At 44.1% G+C, this 21,465-nt stretch overlaps 1 protein-coding gene across 4 annotated transcripts in view; it reads right to left on the bottom strand.

The window, feature by feature from the left end:
* Window positions 1-21,465, bottom strand: part of FGGY (FGGY carbohydrate kinase domain containing) — a 388,228-nt gene that overhangs the window by 322,942 nt on the left and 43,821 nt on the right. For all 4 annotated transcript variants that reach the window (XM_021683954.2, XM_021683958.1, XM_044914038.1 and 1 more), the window contains one exon: window positions 4,058-4,146. In XM_021683954.2, the coding sequence (XP_021539629.1) occupies window positions 4,058-4,146 (89 nt within the window). The remainder of the gene's footprint in view (window positions 1-4,057; window positions 4,147-21,465) is intronic.

The following is a 21,465-nucleotide window of genomic DNA, read 5'->3' as shown; positions in this document are numbered from 1 at the left end:
TCTGGTAATATTTTCACTCCTTTGTGATTTTTCATACATATTTTATCCTTTTATCTTATCCTATTATCAGTCATCTCAAATCTCTTTAGAGGGAGGATTTATATATACGAATATGTTTTTGTCTGATAATACAAAATTGCATTGTTCAAAGTTCTGACTTCCCATTTGTCACGTAACCAAAATTCTGAGTGGTGACCCACTCAAGGGTTGGAACGGGGCAAATTCCTAAAGCATCCAGCTTCAGTTTCTGAACTGCAAAATGGTGATAACACCACCTGCTTTAGCCAATAGTCATGAGGACTAATGGGGTTCATATTTGCTAATATGCCTAGCACAGATAGAGAGAAGGCACCTGAAAATGATAACAATCGCATTATTAATAACAAAAATAGCAATCATTATTTTCAATCATATAATGAAAAGAATGGTGCTGAATTACAAATTAATTATAGGCCAGGTGGTGACTTTCTCGGTGACCCAGATAAACAAGGGTAGCTACCATATTTAGGGGAATGAGAACAATAACTAAAGGTGGGTGGACAAAAAGGGGAGGACAAAGCCAAATAGGGGAAGAGGAGAAGGAGGACCTCTTACACAACGTCACTGCCAACAACAAGTCTGAAATCTTTAAGACAAGGTGAAGTCTGATCACTTTTTAGCCTGGACTCCACTAGAATAATAAAAAGCAAAAAAAAAGAAAGAAAGAAAAAACACCCTCTAGTTTTTCTGGCACTCATTTCTCCAAAGCCTCCCAAAACAATCATAGTAAGAGCCAAAAAAAGACCAAATCTGAACCTCTCCTTGGCCCAAACGATGCCAAGTTCATGTTTCACTGCCCAAAGTTTTTTGGTATAGGCACATTCAAACTCAGACCCTCATCACCATTATTCTAGAAAAGGGGGCAGACAATAGGGATTTTTTCATTAAAAGAACGATGCACTGTTGCAATACTGTGTGCACAGTACCTCTAACTCCCTCAATGGCCCTAAGAGGACACATCCAGATAAGGACCTGAGGCTCAGTGGGGGAAATAGTTCACTCCAGGTTCTTGCAGACAGTACACGACGGAGACACTGAACCCAGCTCAGTCTGACTATAAGGATTTCCCTCTTTCCACTATGCCAGAAACTTAATGCAAAGACTCCCTGCCAAAATCGATAGAGAAAGGGAACTAAATAAAATAGCCAATTCCTTCAAAAAATTTCTCATCAGTGTGTTGGAAGTTCTTCTGTTACCTCAGTCAGCCCACACAATAACGCCCCAGATTGGGTGCTGTCATTGTCCCAATTCTATACTCGAGAAAGCTCAGAGGGCTCACTTGTTTTGTCCTAATTGTGCAGGGTGAAATAGAGAAGGGAGAAGGACTTGAGAGACTGAGGAACCAACAGGAGAGAAAGACAGGTGTAAGAGCCAGGGATGCCAGGGAGAGGGCAACCACCTCACAAGAGAAACTCTGCCTGGTGCCCAAGGTCCACAGGCTCTGCTCGAGGAGAGAAAAGCTGGAGAGAAGGCCTCTGAAGGTGCTCATGAGCCCGGGGCAACGGGCAGGGGAAGGGGGGATTGCAGATTTGTACTAATGAAAATAGAATGAGTCATGAGTGTCACAGCCAATAAGAAAAAAAAAAAAAAATGACAGGGGAGACTGGAGAGCCAATAAATCATTTCTGAACATTAAACTTTCTGCTTCCTGAGAAAGGTTTCAGATTGTTGTGGTGGCGATGGAAGCCCCCAAGCACATTCTGATGGGCCAAAAAAGAAGCTCCTGTTCTCAAATTTACTGGGCTCATTAAGTTTTAAAATACTTCCAATCCCTCACAGGTGTGAAGTACTTTAGAGTCATATCAGTTTCCTGTATATTCTGTTAAGCAGTGTTGCCCACAATTACCTGATCATATATAACCACCTGGGGTACTTGTTTAACCTATAAATTCCCAGGTATTCCATGGAGATTCTGATTCAGTAGGCTAAAAACTGGAGGCCCTGGGGATCTTGTGCTTTGAATAAATGAGTCAGCTGATTCCTATCATCAGGCTAGTTTGGAAAAACTGCTTTAATAGGACTCTCCCAACAAGCTTTCAAGGTAGGTATCATGACCCCCATTTTAAAGATAGGTTCAAAGAAGGAAAGGACATGCCCAAGGTCACACATCTCACGTCTGGCAGAATGGAGAACTACAAATCACACTGTGACTCCACAGTAGGTATGCATGCCACCACACTGAAATCTGAGCCAGAGCTAGCTTCAAAAGCCCATTCCTTGCTGTCTTAATATGGCATCAGACACCAGGAAATGAGGGTGTAGACTATCCAGTGCCATCAGGAAGAACCAGGGAAGAAGTCAACTCCCTGGGTTGAATAACACTCAAGGAAAAAGAGAAGGAAAGCAAGATCCTCCTCTATCTGCAGTTCTATTTTTTTTTTTAAAGGATTTATTTACTTGAGAGAGAGCGCACACAGGGAGAAGGAGAAGCAGACTCCCTGTGAGGAGGGAGCCTGACATGGGGCTTGATCCCAGGACCCTGGGATGACCTGAGCCCATGACCTGAGCCCAAGGCAGACACTTAACTGACTGAGCCACCCAAGCACCCTGCAGTTCTATTTTTGAGCCCTTAAATTTTGTGGGCCAATGGGGTATTACCAACACCCACACTATTAGCACTGCTTTGACTAATAGGTCCCTTTGGCAAAAATGATGGAAATAGTTCTTTCGCTATTGCACGAAGGTAGAAAGAAAGGTCCTTCTAGAAATAACTTCAGACAATTAATGTCACATCAAAAGAAGAATGCTCTAGATGATATCTTCACCCACACACTGACATCCCCATTGGTGATAGCAGTACAAGAGTGACTAATTGTACCTTCTGAAGTCAAGTTCAGACCACTCCCCCAGAGCCTGCTCCCCCAGACAGGGGTAAGTACCTGAGGTGTGCTGAGGCCATTTTTATACACATGTGGATCCCCACTCCCTGAGACCTGTGGCTAATGATCATTTCCCTGGCAGTAGGGGAGCATAATTCACATGAAGAATGGCGTGCTTGTGAAACACACCCTCTACTATCTCCTTTCTGGAAGCCCCTCACACTGAACTCTTATCAACTGTTACCAAGAAAAGGTCCAAATCATACAAAATGAGATAGACAGGAAGAGCACAGGGAAAATGGTACTCCTATTCCAAGCTTCCCTCGACTTTAAATAAAAAGGAAAATGGGGAGGATTTAGCTCTCCCTGAAGGAGCTGACTTTAAGATCAACACCTGCCTCCCTAAATATATGTATTTATACAGGTTTATCTGTCCTCTGGGAAATGATCATCTTCCTCACAGATTTGTTCAATACAGATTATCTAAATCATTTTCAAGATGAGAAAACCCGTCCCCCTGTCCTGCTGCCTCTCTTGTGTATCCCCTGAAACCTGAGGTCAGGATGACAACAGACTTGCAGATGTTGAGATTTCATGTTCAACCTGTCTCTATTACACACACAAACCCACTCTGTTAATTATAGCAGCTGCTACTTCACACCAAGTATTTTTTAAATTGCCTCTGCCATGTAGCACATACTTATTTATAACATTCATAATTTATTGAAAAATATTGTGACTTCAACATATAGACCTCTACACTCTGCAATGATTCAGGTACATTAATATAAAAAGCAACCCACTCATCCAGTTAAAATCAGCTTCCTCGAAAAACATACCTCTTGCCTTCAATTTAGGGGCCAAAAAATATATATATTTTTTCTTTTATTCATCATGTAAAAAGTGCCTTTGGAAAAACAGTCACATTTCATGATGGACTGTTCATGTCTCCTTCAAATGTGTCCAATTTTAATGAATGGTCTTCACCTTGGATACCAACATTCCAGGCCTCATAGGAACAATGGTGTTTGGGCATGTGCAGTGGAGGTGGAAGATGGATTCAAGATGTTTCAAGTATGCAAAATCGCATGCAGATGTACAAACAGTATATCCAGTCAAAGCGAGTTAAGAAAGCAATATATATACAGACACCCGAGAATGGATGAGCACAAATAAAATCCAACTTGTAATTAACATACCGTGCTGAGACACCTGTTGCCTTCCACGATAAGAAGTCTGGGAGATCAAAGAAATGTCCCGCCTTATCCCAGCAAGTCTCTCTCAAGTTCTGCCAAATTAAATATATATTAGAATCAATTACGGGCTTTTTTCCCCCTACCCTTCCCCTCTTTCAATGTTTCAAATTTTTCCAAACAAAAGCATAGCCAACAGTGTCCCATAAAACATCTGTTCAGGGGCTGGGGGCCAGGGGGCTGGGGGGCCAGGGGGCCGGGGAGGGGCGGGGATGCTATGTAAGCAGTACCTATATAGGAAAGAAAAATTGGCAATTATTGATCCTTCTAAAAATGATCATCATTTCCCTTTTATTCCCTTGGCCAGCCTGGAGGGGAAGAAGCATATTCTGTGAGGATGTGCAATCCATCTTCCCAGTGAGGGGTCACAGGATACACTTCAAGACACACAGCAAGATTTCAAAGCTGAACAGTTATAAGCTGGGAAGAAAACTGCACTAAGAAACTACCCCATGAAATGGAATGTGTCCCGCCATGTAGAATTCTCCCCACATCAATGGGTTCCAAAGGCAGGAGAACAGTTGGTCCCTGCCTTCAAAGAACTTCCAGTCTGAGCCAAAGAGAATGGCACATACCCAAGCTATTCTTTTTTTAAAAAAGATTTTATTTATTTATTTGACAGAGAGAGACACAGCGAGAGAGGGAACACAAGCAGGGGGAGTGGGAGAGGGAGAAGCAGGCTTCCCGCGAAGCAGGGAGCCCGATGTGGGCCTCGATCCCAGGACCCTGGGACCATGACCTGAGCCAAAGACAGACACTTAACGACTGAGCCACCCAGGCGCCCTCCACGTTATTCTTATAAAATAACTAAACATTTGTTTCTTCCAGTCTCTTCCACACTGCCAATGTGGTCAGATTTTTTTTCTTGCCACTGGGCTTTTTCTTTCCTCTGCCATCTCTGTCTAGAACATGGATTCCTCACCCACCACCCTGTTGCTTCCCAGGATCCACTCACCTGCCCACTTTGGTCAACCCTATCCACCCTTCCTTGGAGAAGCCTTCCAGGATCTCCTACTCAGGGTAGGTCTGAGTCTCATATGACCCACACTACCCCACAATTATTTGTGTACTCTCTTTCTTTACTGCAAGAATGTAAGCTCTACAATGTCAAGGACCCTGTCAATCTTATGCACTATGATATACCGCACAACTCTCTCCTCTCCTTCCCTCCAAAGGACTGGACTGTTAGCCGTGAGGTAGAAGCTACCTGACTCCAGTCGCCTTACACACTTAACTGGACCAGGGATGGACATATGACCTAACTGAGCCAATCGGGTTCCTTCTCCAAGGAAGTTAGACTCAGGATCCAAATGGAGTCATTTAACTTCTGCCCATGAATGAGGGGAGATAAACTTGGAAACTATAAAGTGGACATTTTCTGCCAAGTACCTAGAGAAGCAGAACTTTGCAAAGAAAAGAGTAAAGCAGACAGAAGCAGTAGCAAAAAAGGTCTCCTACCATCCAGGCAACTCTCCAAGTCCTGGTTTCAATTATTCCCTTCCCAAGAGGCTACAATAAAAGGAATGTATCATAAGCACAGAGTATCTTGGGGAACCTTAGGGCCACAATGAAGAAGTTCCACAAGAGATATATTCCCGTGTCCATGAGAGGGTGAAACACAGCACTCAATAAATATTTGTTGGACAACTAGACAAACTGCTCACTTTCACCTTCCAATCTCTTTCATATGAAGAATGCTTGAGTTTAGAAATGGATTCCACCTGTGTTATCTCCTCCGAATGAGGGAAAGTTCTGAGTATTATTACATCTACTTTACAGACATATGACTGGCCTTTATCTACATTTGCCCTCAAATTCTCTTTCTTCCTACTTCCTCCTTCCCTATCACTACTGTATGAACTATCTATGTGCATGACAGAGAAACTGAGTATAATCCCAGGTCCAGGGTCCCATTAAAACAACAGTAATATCAAAAGGGTTCAGAAGTAAATGACAGTGTGAAGTCCATTTTCCATTATTGTTGTTGTTGTTTATTTGTTTTAAACTCCTAAGCACTGGGGTTGAGAGCTTACATCTAGAAAGGGCTAAGCTTCTCTTTGAATGCCCATACATGTTCACGGCAAATAAGGCAAAACTCACGGCTGACTAAAAGTGCCTAACACAGCTATGAACCAGTTATATCTTCAGACCCTAATAGGGTCACAATCAGGAAAATGGTAGCCTTTGAAGCTGTGTGAGTCAACCTACTAGTCTGTCTTCGGGGCAACCCCCGAAATCTCTCCCTGTGCTCTGTGGTTTCGGCAATCAGTTCCTAGGGAGAAAGAGAAAAGGCAGCCTCCTCCCACGGGCTCCAGAAGTCCAAGGCCAAGTCACCAGAAATGAACCGCCAAACCACAGTAGCAACAACCAGCACTTCAAGCCAAAGCTGAACAATGTTCCTAAACTCCGAAAACAACTGCTTCTGTTAGATCTTGTATATGGTCATTAAAGATTTCGCATAATGAGAGCTTTCAGCCTGGAGCCACGCAGACAGCCACTGTGGACAATGGGACCCGAGCAAATGTCTCCAAGAGAACTTCAAGCTTCTTGCCAAAAAGAGACACACTGCGGTAGGAGGCGTGAGGCAGCCAGGGAACATCATTTCTTCTTGAGACCGGGCCAGCTTCATCTACCAAAGCCGCAGACCCCAGTCCAACCTCTGTCTATAAGATGAGAAACCAGAAGCATCTAATTAGAAGTATGATGTATCCTTAAGAACACACATGGTCTTGGAGGAAGAGAGAGCGATATGGTCCCTGCTTTCTCTACAAAAGCAGTCTGGAGATTAGCCAGCAAAGAGAAGGGGGCAGAGTTTACAGGGATGAGAGGGAATGCCTCCTAAAGCCTGATCTCTTACTTTGAGATGCTGACAGACTATCTGTAAGGATCCCATGCTGTTCTTATGTTGGGCTACATGATTCACAAGTGCTTTGTCATCGAATGCCAGATGGGCCAAGAGCACGTAGCCCCATGGATGGATTTTTAATCCAGTTCTGTGGGAAAATCTCTCCTTCCCTCCCACTCCCCAGCCAGTACACAGTCCCAGCTGAGGGCCTCAATCTTACTGAATTAATTCTATTTTTTGAACCATCGGGCCTGTGACTGTCCTCCTGTATTCCTCCACAGCTCACGAGAGAGCCCCCACACGCCTGATCACATGTGACTCTCAGGGCGGTTCAGGGGTGTGTAGGTGAATATACAGCAGTCTCACATTAAGGACGTAGAAACAATTTCAGACAGGGCTTAGGCCAAAGTCACAGAGGGCCTGGCCTTCTACCTCTAAAGTGAGTGTTCCTTTCTCCCACTATGCCACAGTCACCATCCTGAGGCTCCCAGACCCGTCAGAAATGTGGGGTTTGGCCTTTGAGGAACATCATGATGGAAGCTATTGCCATCCTTTACAGAAGAAAACAAGCAAAAGCCCTTCCAAACACATTTCTGTACACAATTTAAAAAATTTCAGAGATTTCACTTCCAATCCTGAGCAGCTCATTTAACTTCTGTGGACCTAATAACACCTTCCATGCACGGATGGTGTATGGGGCGGAGAAAGCACAGAGCAGGCCTTCAACACACGCCAACTTTAGCTGTATCTCATCACATGACAGCTGAAGCCAGTTCACACTAGAAGTTCTCTGTGCAGAATGAGTTAAGCCTATCTTCCAGTTACCAAGCAACTAACAAAAACTAGTCTTTTCAAGAAAAAAAAGGAATCGGCCGTGATTTGGGGTGTATGACTTGGCACTAAAGGCTTCTGCATTCCAATAACAATCCTTTGAGCTAAGCAATCCCCCAGGCTTGAAAGCAACCAGAGAACAACTTCTTACTTTTTTTTTTTTTAATCTATTACTTCATAAAACCACAGCATTTCTTGGGAGGAGGCTACAACTCAAAGTGCACACAGCTGCGGGTCTCAGCAGAGGGTGGAGATAGAGCAATATAGCCAAGATTCAGAGCCAGGCAGCAGCCGCCCTGCCAGCCTCGGAGCAGAGAGATGGAACTTTCTCCCTTGCCCTCTCTCTGTGTGTCCAGGGAGGAAGTGAGGTATCTCCCGGCTTCTTGATGCTGAAGGAACTAATGGGGAACAGGAAGCAAGTCCTGCAGGGTGTGTCGGAAGACACCAGGGTCTAGGAACAGCATGAGAAGGTAGGGATGAGCAGCTAAAACAGGATCATCCAAGGATTTTATTATGAATTGCAAAGACGTGCTGTCTGGGCTATCTGCTGTGTGCAGTGAACAAAAGGGAGGGAACAGAGTTCCCTAATTGCTCACCCACTGAATGATCCTGCCTGAACAGCCCAAGTACAATGTTGTTTTCCAGCATAACTTCCAATGAAAAAGCAAAGCCTTATCCTCACTCTGTATCGTAGACTCCAAATTAGGGCACGAGCTGATAGGCCAGAGAAGAAAGATGTTTCAGGAGGAAATGTAATCCTCAGTGTCATTCTTAAAAGAAAAATGATGCTGAAAACATAGAGTGGGTCATAATCTGCAGCCAGAAACCTCCCAGAATGAATGAAACAAATGTGTGTTTCAAACTCCCATCCACACAGAAGAGACCAAACACCAGACATATCTCCGGTCAGACAGGCAGATAACGCTGAGAGGTTTGTGCTACTAGAGGTATCTAAAAGCTGAAAACTTACCATTACATTCCTGGCCTAGAATCACTGAACTCCTTGGCATAGCCCTCAGGACACTCAACACCCTGGCTCCAACTTGGCCATTATAATGACGAATCCTTCCGGGCTCATCTCCTCGTGCGCTGCACCCGGCACTCACCTCATTTCCTTCACTTGCCCAAATGCATTATGCTCCTTCCACATTTCCACGCCTGTGTGGAGGCTCCTGCCTCTACTTGGATTGCCTTCCCCACCTTCTCCCATAACCAAGCTTCTACCTTTGATTCAAATCCAACTCAAATGCCATCCTTTCATTGAATCCCTCCAGGGCCCCGCTGTATCCCAATTATATAAACATGTGCTTAAATCTGCCTCAAAATGACAGATTCCCAGAGGGCAAAAACCAGCTCACACATGAGGGAAAAAAAAAAATGCAGAAAGTTTCAGGAGGTATAAAGAAATTTAAAGTCAGGCTCTTTCAAAAGAAAATTACAGCAGGGCTGGAGAAAGATGTGCACAAAGGAAAAGGTCATTAGTAAGATGATGTATGACAATAATGTAATGAGCCTGATACCAAGGTTTGGTGAGTCAGCCTCATAACTTTATCATAATATTTTGTGTAGGCCATATATTTGCCTCTAATGAGTAATCACAGACAAGGTTCAGAGGAGGGAAAGAGCTTTGGGGCTGGAGTAGCCAGAAAAGGCTTTGTGGGGAAGAGATGTGAGCAGAAGCCTAGAGGTCAAGTTGAATAAGCATCTATGCCACTGAGATGAAACCCAACAAACAAAAATCTGAATTGACAGGACAGCCCCCATTAGAGAGGGATTTGTTTAACTGTACCATCATGGAACTTATTTGTGAAATGAAATAATTCCATTGTATAATTTAAATTAATTTTTAGGAACTAGATTTGTAGGCATCCTCCCCCACCATCCCCCCTAGAGGCCTACGGTTGTACAGAAAGGCAAACTTATAGCCCACACTAGAGTTGATTTCCCAACCATAAAAAAAGTTATCATTTTCATGAAAACTGATCATATTGAGCAAAGCTGACTTCGCCAGGAATGTGATACCACCATATGCATTAGGAAAACAAGGCTGTGGAATGTGGGCTCTAAGAACGTTGGAGTCAGGCAGACCTGAGTTTGATTACTAGCATCACCACTTCCCAGCTGTGTAGCTTTAGGCAAATTAATTCTCTAAGCCCCAGTTTCCTCAAGTGCCGTATTACTAGCATCTATCTCAAAGGATGTTGTGAGAAATAAATGAAATGATGTAGAGTGCCTGATAAATCAACAAGTTTCACCCTCATTACTGCTACAGAGCTCCATGTATGTCAAAGCACTTTGACATGCATGAGCTCATCTGCTCTGTATAATTCTGTAGGGCAGGGAAGGCAGGAAGCGATCAACCTCACCTTGCAGGTTGAGAAACTAAAACCCGGAAAGGGAGCACCCTCTCCTAAGGTTACGCACAGATAAGTGCAAAGCAGACTAAAATGTAGATCACTAATGACGAGCCCAGGACTAGTTCAGGTGCCCGCCTCCCGAAAACATAAAAAAATGCTGAAGCACCAGGAGGAAAGGAGATGGTGATCTAGACAACACAATTCCTCGTGGGTAGTACTGTCGTTGGGAAGGAGGGATGGATGGGGTCCTAATATGAAGAGAAGGCCTTGGCATGGGTAAGAAGGTCTTGGAACAGACATGAAAGAAAGCAGAAGATCTGGACCAGTGAAGAGGTGAGGAGGTTTTCCCTAATACTTCATTCTCCTGGATCGCTTCTCATTGCTTTTCCATCTACTTCTTGAGCACCTTTTCCTTAGTTGCCCTTTAATTGTGGATGCTCCCCAGGGTTCCTCCCTCACCCAAATGTTCTCACTGTTCACATGCTGCCTATGCAATCTCAATTACTCCCACTGCTCCAACCAACTACAAGTCAGATGACTTGCCAAATCTCAAACTCCACACTCCTCTGAGACATGCCTCCTGGATGTTCCACTGCACCTCTAACTCAATACGTGCAAGGCAGAATCTGTGGTTTTTCCCCAAATGTTTTCCTCTGCCTTGATTTCTATGTCAGTTGCTCCAGTTACCCAAAGGGTCATCTTCTACTTCTCTTTCTCTCTCATTTTGCACATCCAATCATCCATCCCAATTCATTCATGAAGAGGTCCCCAACACTTCACCCTCTATTAGTATTAGTCAGGGTTCTCCAAAGAACTAGAACCAAAAGGAGATTATATATATACATATATATATATATGTATATATATATATATACCCTTCATATATATGAAATCTTATTCATATGTATATGAAGAAAATTATGATAAGGATTGGCTCACACAATTATAGAGGCTGAGAAGTCCCAAGATCTGCAGTAGACAAGCTGGAGACCCAGAAGTTCAAATCTGAGTCTGAAGGCCTGAGACCCAGGAGAAATTATGGTATAATTTCTAGTCTTAAGGCCAACAACAGCTCAAGACCCAAAAAGAACCAGTCCAAGTCCAAAGACAGGAAAAGACCAATGTCCCAGCTCAAGGAAGTTAGGTAGGAGAAGTTCCCTCTTACTCAGCCTTTTTGTTCTACTCAGGTCTTCAACTGACTGGATGAGGCCACCTTGGGGAGGGCAATCTGCTTTACTCCATCTACCAGGTCAAATGTCAATCTCATCCAGAAACACCCTCTTGCATACACTCAAAATGATGTTTGAACAAATGTCTAGGCCCTCTGAGGCCCAGTCAAGCTGACACATAAAATTAACCATCACACTACATCTTAGATCACTATCCCATTTTCAGTCCATCACATTCTATTGCCTAGATTACAGCTATCATATCTACGGACAGTCTACAAGTGGCCATAATTCTTCCTTTCCCTGTATTAATGCCCTCTGCAATATAACCCTGTAGCTCTTCCCATCAAAAGGTGAATCCGTTTGCCTACCACTTCACTTGGTCTGGCCTTACTTTGACCAGCGCAAGGGAGCAGAGGTGCCACTTTGTTACTTCTGAATGAAGGTTTCAAAATACCTTGCTCTTGTCTTCTTGGAGTGGAGTGCTGCTTGGTGAAGCAGTTCAGGCCGGCCTACTGGACGACGAGAGAACACGTGCAGCAGAAATGAACCACCCCAGCCAAGGCTCCAGACATGCAAGAGAGGTGAGCAAAGCCAAGACCAAAACCCTACCCAGGAAACCTACTCTACTCTTGACTAAGTAGAGACCAGAAAGATCATTTATCTTAACTCATCCCAAATCAACAAACTGCATAATTACGAAGTAAATAAATGGTTGGTTTTTCACTCCATTAAGTTTTGAAGTGGTTTGTTATCACCCCAACTGATACAGTGGCTAACTTTCAAATCTCACCCCCTTCGATTCCCACCATTTACACAGCCAATTAGAACACAATCACCTATGTAACATGTACATTTGACTATATAAATCATTCACTCATTCATTCATTATTTATTTGGTATCTTCTACATGTCAGGTACTATGCTCAGTACTAGGGAAACAAGCAAACAACAGACACAGCTCCCACCTACAGGGAGCTTTCAATCTAGTATACTTTGTACCCTTCAAAGTTTTCTACTACCTTTGGAGTTAAAAATAAAATCCACTAACATGGCATATACAACCCATGTCTTACTCACCAGCTTCGTCTCTGACCACTCTGAGATACTATACTAGAATTACCCACATACACCGTGCTTTTTCTTACCATTATATCTTGATTCCTAGTGTATCCTACCTGGAATACCCTCCCCTCTTCAACCTGGCCAACATGTACTCATCATTTCGTACTCAACTCAGGTATTACCCACTCCACACACTCTTCCCTGATTCCCCTGAGTAAGGTGATCCCATGCTATACTGCCATAATACTCTGTGAATATCCCTATCATGGCACCTCCCGTCACACCCATTCATGGGTCTGTCTCCTTCACTAGACTGAAAGCTCTAAGGTGGGGGGCGGGGAGTGGAGGGTGAAGGGGAGAATTCTTCTTTTTTTAAATCTATTCCCAGGACCTAGGATTGTATCTGCTATATAGATGATGAATAATGTTAGCTGAATGGAGGAATAAATAAGTGAGCAGAGATGTATAAGCTAAAGAGGCGTTTGTGGAAATGGGAATAAGGAATGAATGAATAAATGAATGAGATTGTGAATAAGAACTGTCCCAGTCTCTCTTTCCTCATTCAAGTTAATGGCTTTTCACCGTCTGTCTTGGGAGCAGAGACATTCTAGCCAAACCAGACTGCCAGGAAGATAAATTTCTCTTCTTGGGGTGAGTAGGTCTTTGGAGAAGTTTCATTTTAATTGGAAAATGGATTCATTCACGTCCTGGCTTGGATTCCTGGGTCAGTGCAACCCCGTGCTGAATGGCTGCCAAGCACCATTGCAGAGGGGGCTGAGGCGGGAACAGCACTCCATCAAATGGCCAGTGTTCCGGGACACCTGAGGACAACCTGGCATCAGGGCCAGGCTGGCTGACATGGATGCCCCCTCCTCTTTCTTCCCCAAATTTCCTTCAACCCAAACTTTACTTATCCCCAACCCGTAAAGGGCAGGTATGCTTTACTGTTCCATTTGGCGTTTCTTTGGGCCTTATTTGGGCAGGTATATCCCACTGTTACAGAGTTCCACTGTCATTTCCTGCAAGGCACAGACAAGGTCCACAACGGAGAAATCCTTTCACAACTCGACTAATAGAAAAAGACCATAACTTCAGTGGATGTGGAATAGTTCAACATCACAGAAAACATCCCTTCCATAGAACATTTCTTGTGTCTTTTGTGAAGGTCTTTGTAGAGGGCATTGAACACTATATGATTTCTGTGACCTGGCTCCAGCTTCCTCTTGAGCCTCACCTCTCAACACCTTCACCTATCAGCACCCCCCAGTCCCTGATTCTCCAAACGGACTGATGCAGTGGCAGTTCTGAAAATGCAGTATGCTGCTCTCCGTGGGGGCGCCTCAGAACATTCTGCTGCCTCTTCTCCAGGGCCAGACTGCAAGGGTACATATCCGGGCTCTAACACTTCATAGCCATAGGACTTTGGGAAAGCTACTTAACTACTCTCCATTTCAATTTCCTGGTCCTATAATAACTACAGAGAACAATACTACTACCTACACCATCGAGTTGTTGAGGGAACAAATGAGCAATTGTATGTGAAATGTTTAGAGCATGTGGCACAGAGTAAGCACTTCTCAAATGACTGTTCTTATTACTAGACTGTCAGTGGCGTGACCTGTTACCATCTTCAGGAAGCAGCAGGAGCCTTAGAGACAGACACGTTCTGCTTCAAACCTTGGTTCTTCTCCTTGTTAGCTGTGTTCCTTCTGGACAGTGAGTCGCCTACTATCCACGGGTCTCATGTTCATCTACAGCAATGTTTAGTTCACGGTACTGTTAGTAGGATTCAACTTGATGAGCTGATAGATGTTAATGTGCCCATCTTGGCACATCCCCAATAAACAGGAAACTGGCAGTTTCCTCCACAATCCTTACTCTTCTCAAATTATATGGGGACCTATCTGTCTCTCCAACTAGACTGTTACCTCCTTTAAGGGAAAGACCATAATTTTCTCATCTGCATCTCTACAGTTAGCATGAAATGATTATTTCTCAAATGAAATAGTTATTGACCATGCTACAATTTGTCTATCAGCCCCGGTTTGTGGTCAAGTCTGTGCTAAGACCATGCATGAAAGGCAGGTGTATACTGGCCCCAATTCTCATGTTGTTTACTGGGTAAGTGGAACAGAGTCTGTATATGAAACACTTGGCAGTCATGTACAAATAGTACAGAATAATCCAAGTTTAGGGGAGCCTGGGTGGCTCAGTCGGTTAAGCGTCTGCCTTTGACTCAGGTCATGATCTCCAGGTCCTGGGATCTTCTAGGATCGAGACCTGAATCAGGCTTCCTGCTCAGCAGGGAGTCTGCTTCTCCCTCGCTCTCTCTCTACCCCTCCCCTCTCTCATGCTCTCTCTCAAATAAATAAAATCTTAAAAAAAAGAAAAAGAATAACCCAGGTTTAATAATACCTGTTATAAACTAAGGATACTGCATGGTCATGAAAGAAAGTGATGGCTGTGGGCAAGCAGCCAAGGAGAAGTTTTATGTGGGAGGCAGTGTCTGACCTCAGTGTGGAGGGAAGGCGAAGACCAGGAGAGATGGGGTGGAGGGTGATCCAGCTGGCGCCAACCGCCTGAGAGCAGTTCAGGAAGAAGCAGCAACTGTATCCCTGGCCATGGAAAAGGAATCCTGAGAAGTTTAGCCTGAGAGATGTATGCTGAAGTATAGTAAGAGGAAATCTGAATTTGTCTTAGACACTGAGGTCAGAAGAGAATGGGAGCCACGTCAGTCCCGGTGGGGAGTGGTTTGTGAGTACGGTTTCAGAAAGGTTTGGACAGAACGCCATGTGGGCAGTCTGGAGGAGAGAAGACACAGGAAGCAGGAGAACCTCTTTCCATATACATTTCTGACACAGAAGGAGGAGAAAGTGCAAGAAAAGAAAGGAAGAAAATAAAGACAAAGCAAAAGATGGACAAAATGAAAGGGGAGATGGGGCAAAGTAAATGAATAGGTTAAACACGAGAAATGAATAAAATAAGACAGAAAAAAACCAGAAAAATGAAGATGTGTGGAAAACAAGAGCAGGACCGTGGCAGTGTCCCTGACGAGACACACCATGGGGAACGAAGGGCAGGAACCAGAGCCCATTGTCGGTCTGCACACTGTCTCTCCTCTAGGCGAATGAAGTCATGGCTGATGTCACCGCCTCTGAGTCACACGCCCACCAAGGGAGAGGTGGCAAGAGCCCCTGCCTGGCCTTCAGTCCCACCCTGCTGGACTAGAGGGGTTCATTCACCGCTTTATTCTCTGGGGTGCTGTCCAGCCTGGTCCTGATGGAACTGAAATGAGGACACTGCCCCTCTGCTCAGAGAGGACACGGCAGCCAAGTGAGCCCTGGGTTTCAGCTTCAGGCCCTTGAGATGGGAGTGTCAGAAAAGGGGGGAGGGGCAGAGAGTTCCCAGCCTTTCTCTCCCTGTGGCTGGAGTATGGTGGCTCTATCCATGTGCAAATGGAAAACTCCCATCAGGAATAGCAGTAAACACACAGATGGGACTCAAAAGGTGCTTTCTGACTGACTCACTCATTGCCTTCCCAACATAGGGTACTTGCAGCCCCACGGAGGTCTCGTCTCCTCAGATGAGCAGACCTTGCCCAGTGCCACTCCACCTAACCGGCCTGCCTTTTGCAAGCCACCCCACCTGAGGGCTTACCTAGCTCCCCTCCACCTCAGCCCCTGCCTACAGACCACCTCCTCCTGACTCCTCTCCCCTAACCGGGGTGTAGCTCCACAGAGACCTGATGCCATCCCACCTATAGGGCACTGGGACTTCATTTCTTCATTTCTGTCCCTTTTCTAGAACAGAAGCAGCTGGAGGATAGGGCCTCTTATGCTATATTCCCAGCACTTTCCTGAGTTCCTGGAATGAAGTACATTTTCAATAAATATTTGCTGAATGAATAAATGTCCCTGATTGATTCTGGTGGGAACTGATGAGCACACACAGTTCTTAGACCACTTCTAAAAGATGTACTCATTCTCAGAGCCATCATCCTGAGCATGTTTGTTGCTGAAGACCCCATAAGTTACCAGTGACAGGGTAAGTGAGACTGCTCTGGAGCATCTGAGGATGGACTGACTCTCTCCCAGGCTCTTCCACTCTCCCCGATCCTTGGTCTGTGAGCTGTTATGAGCACATGCTTGAGTAACTTCGAGTTAGAGCCCAGCTTGACCACTCATGAGCTGCATTAGGTGAATATTCTCAGCCTGTTGCCACCTGTTCAAACAGGACAGTAATACCTGCACCCCAAGTTGTCCCTAAAGATTAAGCACACTTTGTTAATTGCCAGCCCTCACAATAATGTGAATTTTTCCCTTCACTCTTGGCCTTCCCAGCTGCATCTAGAGAGAAGAATATGAAAAATAGGCCTAATTTTCTTTCCCCAAACCAACCACTTCCATCATATTCATCATTTGGAAATACATCATTATACCAGCACTCTACAACTTACCAAATACCCTCCCCTCCAAGACACAGAGAAACAATACTGCCTTTAACACCATTTTATAGACAGGAACCTAAGGCCCATAGTGAAGAGAATTGCCCAAGATCATGCAGATAGTAAGTGAAAAGCCTGGGTGAAACCCCAGCCACATGAATTCCAAGGCCAATACACTACTGTCCGGTTGCCGCTTCCCAGGACAAGGGAGGTGCTCGATAAATACTTGCACAGTGATTCACCCTCTTTCTCAGGTCCATGGGCTTGTCTCTGACCCTCAGCCAAAGCCAGACCACATGGCCTCATGCCAAGACAACTGCAGTAGGGTTCACTCAGGTCCTGATTCTCTTCTCATCTATCTTAGATCCACAGAATGCCAGCTTTGCAGGAGAATTTCAGTGCTCACGGAGACCAGTTGCTCCCAAATACCAGACCATGGACTGGTGCGAGTCCGTGACCCATAATTTTCATGCACTGATGGTGAAGTAATAATAATTATTATATTGGGGAAGATCAAATCCTTATTACTAAAAATATTATGAATAATTAATTGGCAAAAAGATCTTATTTCCTAATTGCTCGCTTTGCTTTACTTGGGCAAGCTCCAATAGCTACACACATAGCACGACTGGGAGAAAATGTCTCTGTGCCACAGTTCCGACCCTCTGGCAAAGCCCAAATGAGAGACAGAAGCCAGGGAGGGCAGAGCCACTTCCTCAGGCAGGTCACTCATTCCCTCTGAACACTCCCTAATCTTGCATTTTTTGAGCCAGAAGACATGGACTGTTGAGATTACAAAGCTTGGAAGCCAAACTAAAGCAGTTTTTTAAGAGGGTGTGGGGACGGGTACTGATGGGGCTATAGAGTTGAGATCAGACTTTTTATTACCAAGTTTTACCTAATCCGCAGCCTCTCCATACAGGAAGGATTCAGGAGATGTGGGGTGTTAAGGAGATCCCTGAATGACTTTATCATTCAGCCAGCAGAGTGGCCACAGCATGATGCAAGAGATAACCCTTGAGTGAGGTCAGCTGCAGAGGTGCCTCCAGGACCCCTGGGTTCAGAAGAGGTAAGGAACTAGTTAAATCATTTACTCATTTTTTTTTTTTTTTGAACTACAAACACTTTAAGGTGAATGCAAAGGCGAGGAAAAGACCAGCTCTTTAAGAGGTAACTAATGTGCTACAGCATGGACAAAGAGGAATGGGTTGGAATTTGTGTAGTGGAGGGTCTCAGGCATGATCCTTTAATTGGGAGTCTAACTTAGGATGACTTCGATTATTTTTTATTCTAGAATTCATATTTAACTTCAAAATTTCAGTCAGACAAATTTGTTATCTGGGATTTGCAACCTGAACTATGAGAACTAGCTCTCTACCCAGGTGTTTCATCTGTAGAGAAGATGGGGGATCGTGCCTGATAAAGGCTGGAGTTTGACCAGCTAACCTCTAAAACTTCTTTTTAAATCCATTTCCTAGAGTTAGAAGGCCCAGGTTTCCATTCCAGCCCTGCCAGATCCAACAGTCAGTAAGTGGTAATCTACTTCATTTCCTCTATCCTCACCTTCTTTATCTGCAAAGTAAGTGATCACATCCACCTCACAGGACTTTCATAAGCATTAAGTCAGATAGCAAACTTAAAAGCACATGGTAGATATCTAATAAATTCTAGTGCCAGTATTGATGATGTTTGTAGACAGCAATCAAACAGGGTAAATACCTTAAATAGAATTTAGTAAGTATCTCAATAAGGTAAACACATTTCAAACTGCTTTTGTAAGTGTAACAATGTCTCAACTTGCAAAAACTTAAGGATGATTGATGATGGACAGAAGGGCAGATAGATGGACATATACCTGATAAAGCAAGTAAAATGTTAATGGCAGAATCCAGGTGATGGTTCTGAGCATTTACGATAAAATTCTCCCAACTCTTCCGTATGTTTAAAGATTATGATCATAAAATGTTGGGGGAAAATGGCTTTCACAGCCTCTTGCACTTGGTCTTAGACCTGGGAGCAACTTGAGATAAAGGACACTGTCAGCTTCCATTTTATCTCCCCAACCCCAAGCATAGCATCTTCTACATAGTAGTTACCAGCCAAAAGTTTGTTTCACTGATTAAATGAGTATGTCCCTATAAGACAGAACAGCTATTCTCATTTTGAACCAAAAAAAAAAAAAAGAAAAGAGTAAAACCAAGCTGTATATACAGAGAAAATGAGATTGACTTATCTTTCCAGAAGAATCCCATCTAGCATCTTTCCTGACTTCTGGCCTGCCTCCTCTCTTCCCTCAATCAACATCTACCTACCCTGAGTCTCCAGATTTCCAAGGTTACAGTTCACGCCTTGGATTCTCTCACAGGGTAAAGGAAGCAGCTCCAAGGGTTATGCTCAAGACACAGAGACACAGTAGAGAGGCCAGGAGGAGCTCCTGCCTCCATCTGGGGCCTTCACTGCACACACAAAACAAGCTGTGACTCAAGGTAACAGGACCACAGCCAAGGGGTGGCTAGGGGGTGGAAAGGAGTGGTAATACTCCAAACTTCCCTTTCCACAATGGGGAAGAGAAAATGAACTTACATTTGGTCTGCAGGAGATCTTTACTTTAGAATGGAACTGCTGGTTAGACGTACACAACAATCAAAAATGGCATGATAAATGATTTGGTAAATTCATTCATCTGTTCATCCATCCATCGGTTAAAAGAGCTACTGGGCGGTTAGTGTTAGATGCTAAGCAGTGCCCTAGACATTAGGGACACAGAGATAAACGAGGCACAATATACTGTAATAAATTCCAAGGTAGAGGAAAGGGGGGGGATGCCATGGGGGACAAAGGGCAGGAGCCTAATCAACACCCGATGGAGAAAGTCAAAGAAGGCTTCTTGGAGTCTTGAAGAATTAGTATAAGTTTTCCCAAGTGAAGGACGAAATTGTAAGTTTGCCAGGCAAAAGAAAAACCTGAGCAAAGACTCAGAGGTGTGAGAGAATATGGGTATAGAATTCCTAGAGCCACTGACAGAGAAGTTCGTCATCTGGAAAATCTTTCCACTTCTCTAAGCATTTTGTTATAGGAAAAGTAATGATGGATTCCTTGAACAAATTCCCACAGCCTGGGTCTCCAATCCAAACGCCTAGAGGGTAATGCTGGGAAAGGAAATGAGCAGAGCAAGCTGGGTGGGGATGGCTGTGAAATGAAGGACACTTGCCCCTTCTAAAGGGGGCAGCCCCTGCTCAGCACTAGCCAGTTCCTTCCACATGGGAATGTGGGCCCCCGACTGCCAAATCCTTTTGTTATTTCTTCTAAAGAAGCAGAAAATTTGGATTTTTATGTGAAATTTCTTAGTTTTTAAATGTTGAAAACTAATTCAAAAAAAAAAGTTTTTGTTTTTGTTTTCAAGCACAGGGTAAGGTCAAACAAAACCCATCTGGGGACCAGATTCGGCCTGTGAGCTGCCAGGCGGCAGCCCTGCCATGTCGTAAGAAACGAGTGCTCTTTGAGAACAGGCAGCAAGGCCCGATGGGCAGAGCCCAGGAGCTGGAGGAAGGCTGGATTTGGGGAGAATCCTGGCGCCACCTGTATTTGCTGTGTAGCTTTGGGGAAGCTATTTAAACCCTCTGGGTCTTGTTTTCTTCATCTGTATAATAGGGTAATAATACCGTGTTGGGGCTTTTAAGGAAAACATGCCCAAGAAGAAAAAAATCCTATGCTAAATGATGAAGTAGTATAAAATAGAAAGGTTAGCTAGGACTACAAGATTATTTTTTTCATGAAAAATTACCAAGAAGTAATAAAAGCGTGAGCACTGCGCTATAACAGTAGCAAACTATTGCCCCATTGTTAATGTTTTTTGTATACATAGCCAGTTTTTTTCTATACTGATAACTTTTTTTTAAAGATTTTATTTATTTGAGAGAGAGAGAGAAGGAGAGAGAGAGAGAGAGAGACACACGAGTGGGGAGGAGAGGCAGAGGCAGAGGGAGAAGCAGGCTCTCCTCTGAGCAGGGAGCCCAATTCCGGGCTCCATCCCAGGGCCCCTGGATCATGACCTGAGCCGAAGGCAGACACTTAACAGACTGAGCCACCCAGGCCCCCCTCTATATTGATAATTTCTTAAAACAAATACATTCATAAGACTGCACAGTTTTGTAATTTTTCCTTTTAACATTATAATGTAAACTTTGTTGTTATACAAATATTTATTACCTACCCAGTACTATGCCAGAGTGATTTCTACATCATAAACCAGAGATCATGTCATACTTATGATTAAAATCCACTGACCCTTCCCCACTACTGTTAGAATAAAATCCAAATTCTTGCCCATGGCCTCAAGGCCATGCAGGAGCTGGTCTCTACCCAGTGCTCCAACCCACCTCCCACTACTCTCTGCCTTGTTCACACCCTCCCAGCCCTGCTGACCTCCTCTGCTGATTTCACAGGTACTTTCATCCTTTCATGAATCTGCTGTCCTCTCTTCCTGAAATCATCATCATTCAGGTCAAACAAAACCTCCCAAGAGAGAACATGCCAGCCATGCCAAATCTGTTCATCTGTATTTTTCCTTCATAGCATTTTCCAGAAAATATAATCACTTTGTATGTGTGTGTGTGTGTATGTGTGTATTTGTCTCTTTGTCT

The sequence above is a fragment of the Neomonachus schauinslandi genome, chromosome 4, assembly GCF_002201575.2.
Source record: "Neomonachus schauinslandi chromosome 4, ASM220157v2, whole genome shotgun sequence".
Taxonomy (NCBI): domain Eukaryota; kingdom Metazoa; phylum Chordata; class Mammalia; order Carnivora; family Phocidae; genus Neomonachus; species Neomonachus schauinslandi.
Note: the sequence above shows the minus strand (reverse complement) of the source record. Positions and strands in the feature narration are given on the sequence as shown.